This window comes from Tenrec ecaudatus, chromosome 3 (genome assembly GCF_050624435.1).
Source record: "Tenrec ecaudatus isolate mTenEca1 chromosome 3, mTenEca1.hap1, whole genome shotgun sequence".
Classification (NCBI taxonomy): Eukaryota; Metazoa; Chordata; class Mammalia; order Afrosoricida; family Tenrecidae; genus Tenrec; species Tenrec ecaudatus.
In genome coordinates, this window is record NC_134532.1 from 149,015,773 (window position 1) to 149,030,973 (window position 15,201).

Genomic DNA, 15,201 nt, shown 5'->3' on the forward strand with positions numbered 1-15,201 from the left:
ACTTTATTTCTATAATAATTTTCTTAAATGTATTGAATATCTTTCATTTGCTCCCGCCTCCACACACACAAATTAAAGACTAGGGTCTTTAATTTAGCAACAAGTCTCCTTATGGAGAAAAAATGCCGAGTCGCCGTGCTCGTACCTGATTTGGTGCTGAGGGTGAATAGCTGGATTTGGTTTATTCCAAGAACCACACACCAGAGCAAGCTTTAAACAAAGTGAAGCCTTAGGGCCGCCTTGGCTGCCCGAGGAAGCTCTGGAGGGGCTGACTTGGTTGTGCTCTCTGTGAAGTGTTTACCATTCAGGCCTTTGTTTGGGGCAGCTGGTGGGGATGGCTTTTTAATCTAAACATGAGAACAAATGATTATCTCCAGGTCCTATCTGACCACTCTTCTGCTCACCATTAACCACCTCTGTGACAGCAGGTGGACTGAAACAGCAGACACGGGGCACATGGGTGTAACAATGCCTGGAGCACCGGTGACCGCAGCAGGCACAGCACTTGGCTCCCAGGGTGTCGTGGGTGGGGGAGCGGTTAACTTAACTGAGCAGTCATAGAGAACGCAATTCTGGACATATACTGCGTTGGGCTACATCCCGTTTTCAATGAAATCACTGACTTTAATTGTATTTTCACATTTAGGGTGAGGGAAAACATTGCCTTCTCTGTCATGGTGTCTATCCCATAAAACCAAGGTTTTTAATCTTCACATCAGAGTTCACTACGAATGTAAAATTAAGTAACTACAAGAAGTGAAGGGTAGTTCGTGAGAGGTTTAAAAAGACAGTACGAGATATTCCTTCAGTGATTTCCCTAGTATAATGCTGATCTGGTAAATATGCATAAAAGTTATTTAGAGAGACCTGGGATTCTACATAAATATATAGCATGTGTTAAAATATAGAAAACTCTTAAACAAAAAGCCAAAAACCTACAAAAAAGTGACCATAACCTTATCGAAAATAGAATGACAATGAACAAATTAGCACAAAATGCAATTCATCTCTAATCCCTTGAAACAACTGATATTCAAATTCTAACAACTACAGCACGGACTTCTGAGTGAGGTTTGTCTATGTCCCTATTTCTCAAGTAGAACGTGGCTTTGGGCCAGTTTCGTGACCCTTGATTCGTGTTCTCAGGGGCAGCACTATGGGAGCCTTAGACACAGATCCTGTGGTATTGTTGATAACAAACGTGATTATACCCAAGATGGTTATGTTTTATAAGTTAATTCTACTTTATACTTAAATACATTACAGTTAAAATTCAACATACTTATCATTAAGAATATATGTTTCAAAGATATTCTTTTGAAACTGAAAGTCTGATGCTGCTTAATAAGTGTTGTGCTCTTAACTACTGTAGCTAAATGGATTCATTCTATGTTTTTTCCGGTTTTAATGTCATACAATAGTGTAATTACATTACTGGAGGTTTATAAAACATAATTGTCACAAGTCACCCAACATGATAACCAGAAAAATTCCACACGCCTTCAAACAGTCTTGGCGTAACAACCGCACGGATAATGCTCCCAAGGAGTGAAAGCAGCAATTCAACGAGGAGTGTGACAGTATGGTAACTGAGGGTTGTCTTCTTGAACCAGTGTCAATTTTAGGTAGAATATGAAATTATTTCATAAAACATAATCTTGTTCTACGTTCTCTTGACAATACTCCCAACAGAAAGCATCCAGTCTATTGGCTGTTTCTTGGCTGATGAGACATTCATCCTGTAAGTCCTTGATTGTCTGCCTCAATGATCTCTGGAATTGTTTTTCTCTGTCTAAGACGCTCTGCAGACTTTCCTTGGCATCCTCTAGCTCGCTGATCACACGATCCAATCTGTGCTTCAGCTTCCTTGGACTGTCCATTACACTGTAGCTGTGCTCCTAAAACCAAAAAGATCAAGTTAGTAAGCCAGGCAGACACATAGTTTGATAAAAGCTTTTAACCTAGGCCTCAGCTGTTTATTACGCTTGGAGACAAACTTTTACTTAATTAGTTGCAGTGGTGGTGCCTGGGCTGCAGTCCACATGGTCAGCAGTGTGAAAGCACCAGCTCCGCGCCGGGAAGGGGGCCTTCTACTCTCCGTCAACCCACGGGGTTTCCCATGCATCAGCACTGACTCGACAGCAGTGAGTCTGGTTGGGCTTTGGAGTTCACTTGTAAAGGTTTCAGGAAGACAGGAAGAGGATGGGGCTAGACACAATGTTTATGGTGGTGAAGGTCTTTCTCCTTTATCCTAGGGCGTGGCAAACATGAGGAATAGAGAACATTCTGGCAGTCAATGACTCCATGTCAATGACTCCATGTCAATGACTCTAGAACTTTAGTTCCCCAAGTGGGGGCTGGAAGTTTGCACCTACCAAACTGATTCACATTGTCAAATTTTTTAACCAAGTAATTACATTTTGAGGAATTTTTCGTTTCACAAAAGATGACAGGAAAGGAGCACAGAAGCAAGTCTCCTGACTTGGTATTTCAGATTTGCAGAGGTCTCTAGCTTAAAAAAACATAAAAACAAACAAAGAGTTGTTTTACTTACCTGGCTGAGTACTTTCCCCCTTAATTTGACACTAAAATAATAATAATATCGGTATATCTTATCTAGGTACTACTATAAAATAATTCTGAAAAGTTGTCATTTGATATTGTAACGACTGGAGAAAACTTTTGCTTTCAGCTAAGATGAAGAGTCTGAATTGGCCCTCTCACCTAAGAGAATCAAAACCAAAACAAAACAAATAAAAAACCATTGTCAGGAAAATGGACATCACATAGGAAGGTGGTGGCCCCTGAGAGACGGGAAAGGCAGACAGCGAACCCTATGGCCATCCATGTGACTGACTGCCTTGAGAGTGTCTAGGCGACAATGCAAGTAGCCTGTTCGCATTCTGAAAAGATCGTGCAGAGCCTTCAGGGAGACCAGGGAGACTGGAGGCCACAGGACAAAGTCCATGGAGCGAGAACTCTGGAGCGGTTTAGCAGGTGCCCCTCAAGTGTTCTGAGGGAGATCAGTGCATGCACGAGGAGAGTACTTGAGGGTGAGGAAAGAACCACCAGAAAAGATTAGGTCAGATACCACTCAGGGAGAACTGGGAATAATGCCGATTCCTACCAGCCAGACGAGGACACTATCATCTCCAAGGGCAGTGCGTAGCCTGCCGTAGATACTCGAGTGTAAGCCAACCTGAATATCAGTGGAGGCACCTGATGTTACCACAAAAACTGCATTAGAAATGTGCTGAAAAACTCAGCGTGCCCACGAGTACATACGGTAAATACAAAGGGTCTTGTATTACTCCTAGAGAAGTTAGTCCTGGACAGCTGCACGGTTATGGTGCTGCCTAACAAAGCACAGGCTGAAAGTTCAATATTCTTCTTTTTAAAAAGTTATAAATCATTTTATTGGGGACTCATGTATAACAATCCATACATCCATTATATCAAGCACACATGTACAAATGTTGGCATCAACAATTTCAAAATATTATCTTTCTTATTGAGCCTTTTGATATCAGTTCCTTTTTATTCCCTCTCTTCTCCCACCCTACCAACCCCAGGAACCCTTTATGTATTATGTGTTATTATTTATACATATCTTACACTACCTTAACCTGCTATACTGCTATTCTGCCATTGTTGGTATCTATTCCCCTTCCCGACCCCCAAACCCCCGTCCTTCCCCCTTCCCTTCCCCTAGCCTCCTGAACTCGTTACTCCCATTACTGTTTCTAAGGGCGTTTGTCTACCCTGAATTCTGTATATTGAAAGCTCTCGTCTGTACTGGTGTATGTGCACTGGTGCTACAGGATTTGTGAGGTAGGACTGAGATCATTATAGCGTGGGGAGGAAGGATTAAAGAACTAGAGGAGTGTTATGTGTTTCGTGGGTGCTAAACTGCCCCCTGGATATATCTTCTCTTTTGTTTGGGCTCTTGGTGTGGGAATGTCCGATTGTTCACAGATGAGTTCTGGGTCTCTACTTTTACCCCTCTCCTTCACCTCAACGAGGTTGTTTATTTAGAATCAATCCACTTCTAAGTAACAACTGTATTCCAAAACAAAACTCAAGAATATAGGGTAAAAATATTCAGCACTCAGTAAAGTAAAATCTACAATGTATAGCACCCATAATTTACCAAGCAAGCAAACAAACAGGAAAATAAGAAATAAACCGATCAATGTAAACCAACACAAAACAGAAACAACTGTTAGACTTAGCAGACAAAGGAACTAAAGAGTTATTAAAATTGTATGTTAAAAAATTAAGTAGAGACATAGAAGATATAAAATTACCCTGAAGATGTAAAGAAAGAAATTACAATGTGTGAGATAAAAATATGCTGGATGAAATGAATGGCAGATTAGATATTTCAGAAGAAACTATTCATGAACATGAAGATATAGCAACAGGAACTATACAGAATGAATCACAGAGAGAAAAAATCTGTAATTTTTTTATCCTCATTATTTAAATAAATTAAAAAAATTATTTTTCAATATTTTTGTTCTATATTCTGGAGTTTTTCTCTAGGATAGTTTAATTAGGCAGGACCAGGGCAGTGCTGCTGTATAGGGCTAATTATTCCCCATGAGTAAGACAAGACCTTTCTGTATATACTCTACATATATTTAAACATTTTATTTAAATAAAAAATATTTCATATTTAAAAGGAAAACAAGAAAATTGGAATTTTGTAGCACAATTTGAATTTATCCACATGCAATTAAAATCCCAGAAAAAGAGGACAAAAGTTGGGGAAGGTAAAATATTTGAAGAAATAATACAGCAGTTAAATTAAACAAAAAATGATGAAAACTGTAAATCTACATATCAAGAAACTCAGTAAGTCCTAAGAAACAGAAAATGAGTAGAACTAAATCATGCACAACATAATCATGCATTTGTTTTGGCCAAAACAAACGAAAAGTTCAAAAACGCAGATGAAGAAAAATAAGACATGTTAGATAAAGAATACCAGTCCATTTGTTATTTGAAATATTGTCAGAATACAGTAACACTTTTATTTATTTGCATTTTTAAAGTACCAAAACCAAAGCAAAACAAAAACAGCCTGTCAACCTAGAATTCAACACTAGGTGAAAACATCTTTTAAAAATGAAGGCTTACCAATTAGTTGTTCAGACATACACAATATAAAAGAATTCACAACCAAAATACTCTTATGTAAAGAAATGTTACAAGAATTTCTTTAAGCAAAAGAAAGGATACCAGACGGAAATATAGATTTACATGAAGGAATGAAAAACTATAAAAGTGGTAACTATGCAAGATTTTTTGTTCTTATTTAAATCTCTTTGAAAAATAAGCCTGTTAAACAAGTGAAGCGCATTACTATAGGAGAGGTTGAGAGGGGCATAGCATCACTTAACTACACCCTGTAATAAGTTAAAGAAATATGCTAGAACACAAAAAAGCAGCTACAAAAATGATGGAACAGGGATAGGCTAGTATGTCAAAAAGGATGTAAAATGGGGTCATACATCTAAGACCCAGAACAAAATCATACCCAGTGTGACTGGGGGTGCGGTGGGGGATGAGAGTGAAGACCCAATAAGTGGAGACCCATCTGTAGATAACTGGACATCCCCTCACAGAGGGGTCACAGGGAAGAGATGAGCCTGTCAGGGTGCAGCACAGCATCGATGAAACACACAACTTTCCTCTAGTTCTTTGGTGCTTCCTTCACCCCACTATCATGACTTCAATTCTACCTTACAAATCGGATTAGACCAGAACATGCACACTGCTACAGATAAGAGCCCATAACACAGGGAATCCAGGATAAACCCCTCAGGGCCAATAATGAGAGTACAGATTCCAGGAGGATTAGGGGAGGGTGGCGGGGAGAAAGCGGGAATTGATCACAAGGATTAACCTGGAAACCCCTCCCCATGGAGACAAATCATGGAAAAGTGGGTGAGCGGTGACAGAGGATGATATAAGATATGGAAATAATAATCTATCACTTATAAAGGCCTCATGAGGGAGGGCAGGGGAAGAAATGGCTGATATCAGGGGCTCAAGTGGGGAGAGAACACTTTGAAAATGATAGTGGCATATGTGCAAATATGGTTGACACACTGGATGAATATATGGATTGTGATAAGGGTTGTAAGAGCCCCCCAAAAATGTTTTTGGAGAGAGAGAGAGAGAGAGAGAGAGAGAGAGAGAGAGAGAGAGAGAGAGAGAGAGAGAGAGAGAGAGAGAGAGAGAGAGAGAGACTGACTATCATGGATTAAATCAAGTCCTAACCCTTGTACCCTGTGAATGTAGCCTCTTTTGAAAATAGTGTTTCTCAAGAGATATCAGTGCTATAGCAGAGTGTGGTGAAGAAATTACATGGTGCTCAGCTATCAGATAAAATAGTTTCTGGGGTCTGAAAGGCTTGTTTCCAAGCAAGCAGCCAACTAACTGAGATGTCAACTAAGCCCACATGGAAGAAGCACTCCAACATCAGTGACCAAAGGATTGCAAATCCTATAGTCAGAAGCGGAAGGAGGAAATAGTATCAGAGCCCTGAGATTCTGGTTTGCACAAGGCTACAGATGACAGAGGGAGCCCCAGCTACATTTGTAAGACCTATACAGGAAGTCAGCCTCTGATGATTTTCCTCTATATATACTACAAGGGTGACAAAAACTGCTTCCAAAAGAGTACACTGGAGAGATGACTACAGGACATCCGAAGGATAAACCTGACTTGAACAGTTAAAACCTTGTCAGTTGATCCCTCCCATACACATTGGGCCTCATCCAGTTTTCAACATCTTGTGTGTTTTTTTTTCTTTTCCTTCATATACTGGGGTTTAGCAATGATGCGTTTTGTCATTGGGGGTAGTCCTCTTGAATTTTTGTGATGTTTTTCTGGCTTTCATTATATGAAACCCAGGATTCGTGAACCTATAGAGACAGGAAGTCGAATAAGGGTTCCAGGGTGGGATACAATGGGGAAGATTGGGGGTTAAGAGGAGCTGATATCAAGGAGTTCAAGAAGAAAGAGAATGTTCTGAAACTGTTTGGTAGCAATTGTACAATTCTGCTTGATATGATTGAACTATGGAATGCTATGATATCTGTATTACTTCCCAATAAAAAGGTTTTGGAAAAAAAGAAAAAAAATGGAGCCATTAAAAACTATTTATTCAAGAAAGTAGAAAAATGACAAATTGAAACCTACCCATTCAATAATCACATTAAGTGTAAATGGTTCAAAGAGCCCAGTTAAAATCCAGTTTAATACAATTGGATTAAAAAAAGGAGGTAATAAAAAAGGAAGATCCAAAATATGCTGCATACATGAAATGTACTTCAAATACTAAGAAGACACAAACAAGTTGAACGAAAAATGAGAAAAGGTATATATCATGACAACACTATTAAAATTATTCTCAATTTGTATTTCTAAGCACATTATCAGCTTTGCAAAATTATATTAAGAAAAAAATGGACTTCAAAAACTTGAGAAATACATGGTTATATTTAAATACCATTCTCTAAGTAATTGATAGATTAAGTGGATGAGATACACTTAATAATGATAAAGTACTCATTTTTCCAGCTAGGCAAGCAACTCAAGCAACTGCTCTGAGTTAGTGTGCCCAGTGATGTCACCAGAAAAGTTTCTCTGGTCACAGCGAGTTTTTTCGTGAAAGGAGTTTTGCTGGAACCTAGTTTTTTGTGATGGCTGATTTGAGAACGTTTTGTTCCCTGCTCAGGAAAAATGCCCCCAAAACTGTTGTGATGTTGAACACTCAAGTGTATGAGTGGTTTCCTCATTTCAAAAGAGGTGAAATGTTGATTGATAACAAACCTCCTCTGGACATCTGCCAACTTCCTGAGGGATGAAAATGTCAACAAATTTCGTGCACTTTGCTCAAAGACTGATGACGGACCATTGAAGAGATGGGGACGTTATCTGGACTGTCTTGGAGCTCGGTTCAGCGAATTTGAACAGATTTTGGAATGAGAAGGGTAACTGCAAAATGTGTGCCTCGGGTTCAGACTGACCAGGATAGAGAGTGTTGAGTGGAAACATGCGGCGCTTTGAGACAACAGCTGTGAAGCGACCCAGACTTTTCTCTAAGGTCATTACTGGTGATGAGCCATGGTGCTATTCTCACAATCCTGAAACCAAACATCAATTAAAGCAGAAGATGCCATCTTCGTCTCACCTGCCAAAAATGTGTTAAGTGAAATCAAAGATCAAGACGATGCTCATTTGTTTTTTTGATGTGAGGGGATAGTGTATTTGGAGTTCATTCCACCAGGTCAGACTGCCAGCCAACTTTCTAGAGGTTCTGAAAAGACTGCATAATAGTGTAGGACAAAAACGGCCTGATTTGTGGCAGACAGGGACTGGTTTTGCCACTACGACAATGCACCTGCTCACGTGGCCATCTCAGAGCGCCAGTTGATGGCAAAAATCAGGATGCCTCTCTTGCCCCACACGGCTTACTCACCTGACCTCGCTCTATGCTACTTCTTTTGTTTCTGCGAATGCAGAGGGTCATGAAAGGACAGCAATTTGAAAATGTATTGTATAATGGAAAGTATTTTGAAGGTGATAAGGCTGTTTTGTAAAACAATTTAAATACATAGCTGGGAAAAAATCCTTTTTGTGGGGATATCTATATAGGTATGAGCACGGTGCTGGAAAGCAGTATTATTTCTTGACATTGCACATTAAAAACATTTCAAGCTCCAAGTCCCTCGTTCTTGGCTAAGACCCTGAAGGCTAAAATCTCACTGGGGAGGGCACACTTGTCCTAACGGTGTCCACATCAGTCCACCGCAGCGATGTCACTTACAAAAGTGAACCGGGACTGGGACTCGCCAATGTACGAGGAAGCACCGACAAGCTGGTGATTGTGGTTTGCGACTGGAAGTGTTTTCATGATGAAGTTTTTTCTACAAGGAAGTTTTTCTCTTTTCCCCTGTTAAGAAAAATTGATAAAAGTCACTGTAGCTCCTTTACATTTTTATTCCTCTTTAAATTTGAGTAGTAGAATTAGTGTAACATTTATTTTCAAGGACACTGCTTTTAAAAGATACTACATTTGAAATAACCTACTGAGATTATTTTTTAAAAACTTTCTAAAAATAATTCTAAAGATTGGAAACACAAATTTTCTTAAAAGAAGATGGGAAATATGGATGATATTAAAAAACATATAACAAAATAATAACAGTTAAAACAGTTTGTTACTTTCTTAGGATTATGCAAAAAAAAAAAGAGATCATACAGGAAATCTAGAAACAGACCAGCAGATATAAATACTTAGGAAAAGTGGCAGAGGAAGTCTAAAAATCATATTAAATTAAGAAAAACTATGATATCCTTTGTATAAACAAGAAAATAAAATGAAATTCACATGTACAAAAATGAATGTAAAAATGAAAACAATGAAGTAGAAAAATTACAGTAAATACTTACATAACTGTATGGTGACTAAACTCCAATGATGATGACAGAAAAATAGAATGGACTACATAAAAAAATCTGAACTTCAAAATCAAAAACATCTAAACCCCTAAGAACTAAGACTCATAACCTCAATATACAGCGATTTTACAAAATAGTTGTAGATGAAAATAGAAGAGGACTTCAATAATTCACAAAACACAAATGTTCAATATAATCAAACATGAAAAAAATGTGGAAACATAAAAGCAAGTAAAGACATTAAATACTATGTTCGCCTATCAAGTAAAGCAAGGTTAAAAACAAACTTATACTGAGTGATACGGTGGAGAGCCACTCAGGCACGGGTAGTCAAGGAGCAGACAGGACAATTTCCAGGGGGACTTTTGGAGAGCTGTACAAGAAGCAGGCTTTAGAAATGTTTATCATCTTTGAGCAATTTTACTTCCAGACTATAGTTCAAGGAATGATATGCACAAAGATTAAGCTATAATTATATTAATCACAGGGTTGTTTAAAATAGTGAAATTTGAAAGAAAATAAATGAGGTTTATATAAAATATCATTTATACATATTATCGACTGTGAAAGTCATTAAGTATTCTACAGAACTGACACCCCAAAGCACTTGTAAGGCTGTGGAGCCAGAGGGACATTTATATGCTGATGGTATGACTACATACTGGTAAGAGCTCACTGGAAAATTATGGCAATAGCTACTCAAGTAGAACATACCCATCTTTAAAAAGAACCAAACTTACTGCCCCAGAGTCAGTTTCAACTCATAGTGCCTCTGTACACATCTCTAGGGCACAGAAATTCTACTTCTAACAGAAACATGTACGTGCACTAAACGACTTAGAGCAAAAGTTTTAGATGCAATATTCATAATAAAGTCCCTAGTGGTATGATGGGTTAAGTAAGCTACATGAACTATCAGCAGTTTGAGCCCCTCAGCCACTCCTTGGAAGAAGGAGGTGGCAGAATTTGCTTCCCAAGCACGTACAGCCTCAGAAACACTATGGAGTTCTACTCTATAGTTAGGGCATTATGAGTCAGAAGAGACTCAGCGGCAGTGGCTAATCCATAGTCAACATGATTAGAATGGAGAAATTCTAATTAGTACAATGGAATGTTGTTAGGTGTCATTGAGTTGGTCTGATCCCCAAGCCACCTCATGCACAGCAGAACACTGCCCTGTACTGCGCCATCTTCACAACTGTTCCTGCGCTGAAGCCCATTGTTGCAGCCACTGTGTCCATCCACCTTGAGGGCCTTCCTGCTTCTCTTTCTCACTGCCCCTCTACTTCACCAAACATGAGGTCCTTCTCCAGGGACTGGTCTCGCGACATGTCCAAAGTAGACAAGATGAAGTCATCTAGTGGAATACTATATAGCAGAGGTTTTCAAACTTATTTGGCTTATATATTCCCTTTTCAGAAAAAAAATTGCTCAGTACCCCCTGGAAATGACACATGTTTGACCTACTGCCCACAAGTCAGGATAAAGTGTAGGTACCTGCTTTTGCAGGCCTCCTGGGTCATTCCAGTGCGCTGCCCCAACCCCCAAGGGCAGTATCACCCACTCTGGGAAATACCGCTCTATAGCAGAGGAAACAAATGGGCTGTTTCTTACTTACTATGTGCTACAGCATGCACCTCACAAAGAAAACGCAGAGGGAAAGAAGTCAGAGTATGTACTATAGTTACTTTGCTTAAGTGGTTGTGATAAAATCAGGGTCCTCAAACTTTTTAAACTGGGGGCCAGTTCACTGTCCCTCAGACCCGTTGGAGGGCCGGATTATAGTTTAAAATAAAACTATGAACAAATTCCTATGCACACTGCACATATCTTATTTTGAAGTGAAAAAAAAACAAACAGGCAAAAACACCCGGCGGGCTGCATAAATGCCTTTGGCGGGCCAGTTTGAGGACACCTGCTCTAGACTCTTGGCTTTCTTCCTTGTAGCTCTACCTCGGGACTAAGCTTGCATGTAAGTGGACCTTTGAAGTATACTTCGGTCCTGTTTGAGCTTCTACTTCAGGCTTCTGCTCCTGAGTAAGGAGAACTTTTGTTCAACCCCCAATGTAAGCCCCATGAGTTATGGCCCAGGGTAATGCAAACAGTTATGTGCTTGGGGGCTAACTGGGAGGTTGAAAGGACTGGCAACCAACTTCTAGGAAAAAAACAAAGAAACCATCCATTGGAAACTATGAAATGCAGTTGCACTGTGACACACATGGGGCTCCATGACTCAGAGTTGACTCAGTGGCAACTGAGTGCTGTAGTCAGTCAACTACACCAAACTTTAAAACAGATGCTTATGGATGGTTACTGCGCAAATCTTCTTTCACATTGGGAGGCCTGGGGGCAGTCAGGTAAGCCGGATTGTTAACTGTAAGGTCAGAGTTTCACACCCACCGACTGCTCAGTGAGAGGAAGCGGAGGGCATTGGTAAAGATTTGTAGCTTTGTCAAATATAAAGGCTCCCTATGAGTCAAAATTAACTCTGTGGCAGTGGATTTGGGTAAGGAGAACCTAGTGGTACTATGGGGTAAGCACTGGGGCGCTAACTGCAAGGTTGGTGGTTCAAACCCACCAGCAGCTCCTCAGAGTGACAAGCTATCTTGCTCATATACAGGGTCACTATGAGTCAGAATTGACTTGAGGGCAGTGGGGTTTACTGGTAAAACAATCTCCCTACACATTATAAAACCTGAAGCAGCAGGCTACAGACTTAAAAACTCTTAAGAATGGTCTGTATATGAATAAGCATGCAAAAAATGTTAACAAGAGAGGTGAAGGTTCTTCCATTGTACCAGATTGAGACCAGCAGCATCAAACTGTGCCCTGGGCTATACTTGCATAATGTCGAAAAGCAGTATCTACAGACCTGGAAATGAGACGGGGAATCAAAGATAGAAGGAATGACTCCAGGTTTGAGCTTAATGTTTGGTGTGCTTCTATCAAAATCTGTTTTCTTAAAGTGCCTTGAACACAACACATCTCCTTTTTTAGGCTCCCAAATAGCTGCAGCATTCACATCCAGTCTTTTCATGGCTAACACCCATTTTCTTTTCACATTTTCATCTGTGGGGAAGCTACAAAAAGCACAAACAATATTTTAAAATTAAACACTACTGGTATATATGTACACTTGAACTAAGGCGGTCTTACTCAACAGTAACTAAATTTATTACTGAACTAGTGTTATGATTCTTAGGAATTACAACATTCAGGAAAACGATGATTTCTACTTTCACATCTCTTAGCCTCAATATCCAAAAGATGCCAATCATCCTGCAGATATATTCTTTTCAATATTCAAGTTCTAAGGGCCACAAGTTTCAACGTATATTTGACACTTTACAGTATTACCCACAATTGAAGATTTTTAATTTACTCACTTATGTGAGAATGGGAGCCCTGGTGGCATAATGGTTTCTACCAGAAGGGAAGAGGCTTTGTTTAGATTCTGTGTGGGTCCACTAATTAACCGAGGGCAATGACACATTGCTAAAGGTTTTACCCCTTTTATGTAGACAGTGTGCTATTGGATGAACATCTTTTTTTTGTTGTTTTAAGTTTCTGAGGAAGATTTCTTAATGGGAGAGGTAGCCACTTGGCAGTAATTTCAAAGCTAACGTGGAACACCTTTACCTATCCCAGTAATACTGTCACTATCACAGATGAGGAGAATGACACTTGGGAAGGACAAGTCTAAAGTCATGGAGCTAGATGTTAAGTATTCCCAATTAGGATTACCTTGATTTATCTGCAATATCTGCTAAAAAAAACCTTTTGGTCTGAATTTATAATTTACATGTTTCCCCTACAACCTAAGTTTGATCTATTTCTAAGTAGAACACACATAATGTACTTAGACAAAGATCAGATTGTAAACTACTTTGTAAAACACACCGACACAATGAATTTCTGTGAAGGTATGTTAAAATACAAGGTAATATTAACAAAAATGAGTTTGACATTTTTTGATAACCAGCCTCTGACTCCTGAAGTGTTATCTTAAAAGTACTGATTAAGTATAAAATGTAAAAGCATCACCGCCATTGCTTTAAATTTAACTAAAGAGGTCATTTAAAAAGAACCTGTGAAGTCCAAATGGAAGATTCAAATAGAAGTGTCACTTGCTTTTTATAAAAGATGAAAGTCCTTTAATGATTACTACAGAACACAACTATGTGTGCATGAAAAATCTTTTCTCATGGACAAACCTGGAGGACATTATGCTGAGTGATATTAGTTAATCACCAAAGGACAAAGACTTTATGAGTTCACTATTGCAAAAAGTCTAGACAAGGTTTTCATACTTAAAAGACAATTCTTTGAGGGTTACCAGGTTGGAGAGGTGGGAGAGGTAGCCCCTTGACAGAGGGGTTTTTTAAAAAAAAAAGAAAAAGCACTCAGCTTAACTAAAGAGGTGAATCTTACACGTGAAATGTCAATCCTTTTAACTTGGAATTTGGCAAACAGCGCGAAGCACATCCGATGGCTGAACAACACTTCACCATGACTTTAGCAACTCATAACAGAACTGAAAGAAAATTAAACCGGCAGGTTAGTATCGTCAAGGCTAACGCGGAACCACACCTTGCCCTATCCCAGCATGTTTTGGGGCATGTGAAATCATCCTGATGAGAGTCACTTTCCCAGGCTGGGTAGCTTTGTCCATAAAAATCTCCGCTAACAAGAAGAGTAATATTTAGCTATGCGAGGGGCCTTCAAAACTCTTAGGGAAAAGTTAATTAAAAGATAAAGAATCTTCCCCAGGACTTTCTTTAGCCCCTGTGTACACGCAGCAGCGCCAGGTGCGATTTTGGTGGGCTGTCCATTTCCCCTGCGCCGGTTCTTCACGGCACCACACCTGGCACGCTAGCTCCGCCTCCACCAGCTGGCAGAGCGCAGAGCACGCTTCCAGGTTGGAGTAATCTGACGTGTATTTCTGCGATCCTCTGATGCATGTTCTACTCGGCCGAGGGTGGCGGGGCCCAGGTTTCTTGCTGTGCCCAGAACTTAGCTGGCGAGGGCTAAGTTAAACGTCCAACGTAAGCAGTAAAGGTGCACACACACGTTTTGAATCAATGACGCGCCCGGGGCCGGGCTGGTCCGCTGGTCCGGAGAAGCAGTGCGCGGGGCGGGCCGAGGGCGCGCGCTCCCCGGCGGCTCCAAGCCCGAGGCTCGGCCGGGCTCCGCCCATCGCCCGGCGCCGCTCCAGGGGGACCGAGGGCGGGGCCGCCCTGTCACAGGTGCCCCCGCGGCGGGAGAGCGTCCCCTCCTCCGGGGCCGCTCGGCATCTCCGCGACGCTGCGGGCCTCGTCGCCCCGGACGACGCCCGCGACGTGGGCGGGCGGCGATGGCGGGTGGGAAGAGGCAGCAACCTCAGAACCATTACCGTTAGCGGGGACAACAGCGACGACCGACGACGACAACCGAGAGCGCACCTCCCTCCGCTTCCGCCCCGACGCCGCGCGCCCCGGAAGTCCGGCTGCCCCGGGTCACGTGACCCCGCGCGGCGGGGGGCGGCGCGCCGAGCGCGGCGCCGGCGCGCTGGGCGTGGCTTTCCGCCTGGGGTACGGGCCCGTGCGCTCCGAGGGGAGGCGCAGGAGATGGCGGCCTCCGTGGGCGAAGATGGCGCCTGTGGCCAGGCTCGAGGGCGGCGCGGCTGCAAACATTATGACAGAGGATGTCTCCTGAAGGTGACGGCTTCAATGGGCTCTTCCCCGG

The 15,201-nt window shown here is 41.2% G+C and overlaps 2 protein-coding genes across 6 annotated transcripts in view; one reads left to right on the plus strand and one right to left on the minus strand.

Moving 5' to 3' along the window:
• The window catches only part of THAP6 (THAP domain containing 6), a 15,590-nt gene continuing 389 nt past the window's right edge, over positions 1 to 15,201 (minus strand). The window contains exons 1-5 of one of the 5 annotated variants that reach the window (XM_075544197.1): positions 14,870 to 14,971; positions 13,909 to 14,011; positions 12,350 to 12,557; positions 8,843 to 8,968; positions 1 to 1,898 (exon numbers count right to left, since the gene is read on the minus strand). In XM_075544197.1, coding sequence (XP_075400312.1) covers positions 1,644 to 1,898; positions 8,843 to 8,968; positions 12,350 to 12,557; positions 13,909 to 13,988 — 669 coding nt within the window. In that variant the 5' untranslated portion in view covers positions 13,989 to 14,011; positions 14,870 to 14,971 and the 3' untranslated portion in view covers positions 1 to 1,643. The other 4 variants (XM_075544198.1, XM_075544200.1, XM_075544201.1 and 1 more) reach the window with 4 other exon arrangements.
• The window catches only part of RCHY1 (ring finger and CHY zinc finger domain containing 1), a 22,410-nt gene continuing 22,230 nt past the window's right edge, over positions 15,022 to 15,201 (plus strand). Inside the window, exon 1 of the mRNA XM_075544203.1 lies at positions 15,022 to 15,173. Coding sequence (XP_075400318.1) covers positions 15,084 to 15,173 — 90 coding nt within the window. The 5' untranslated portion in view covers positions 15,022 to 15,083. The remainder of the gene's footprint in view (positions 15,174 to 15,201) is intronic.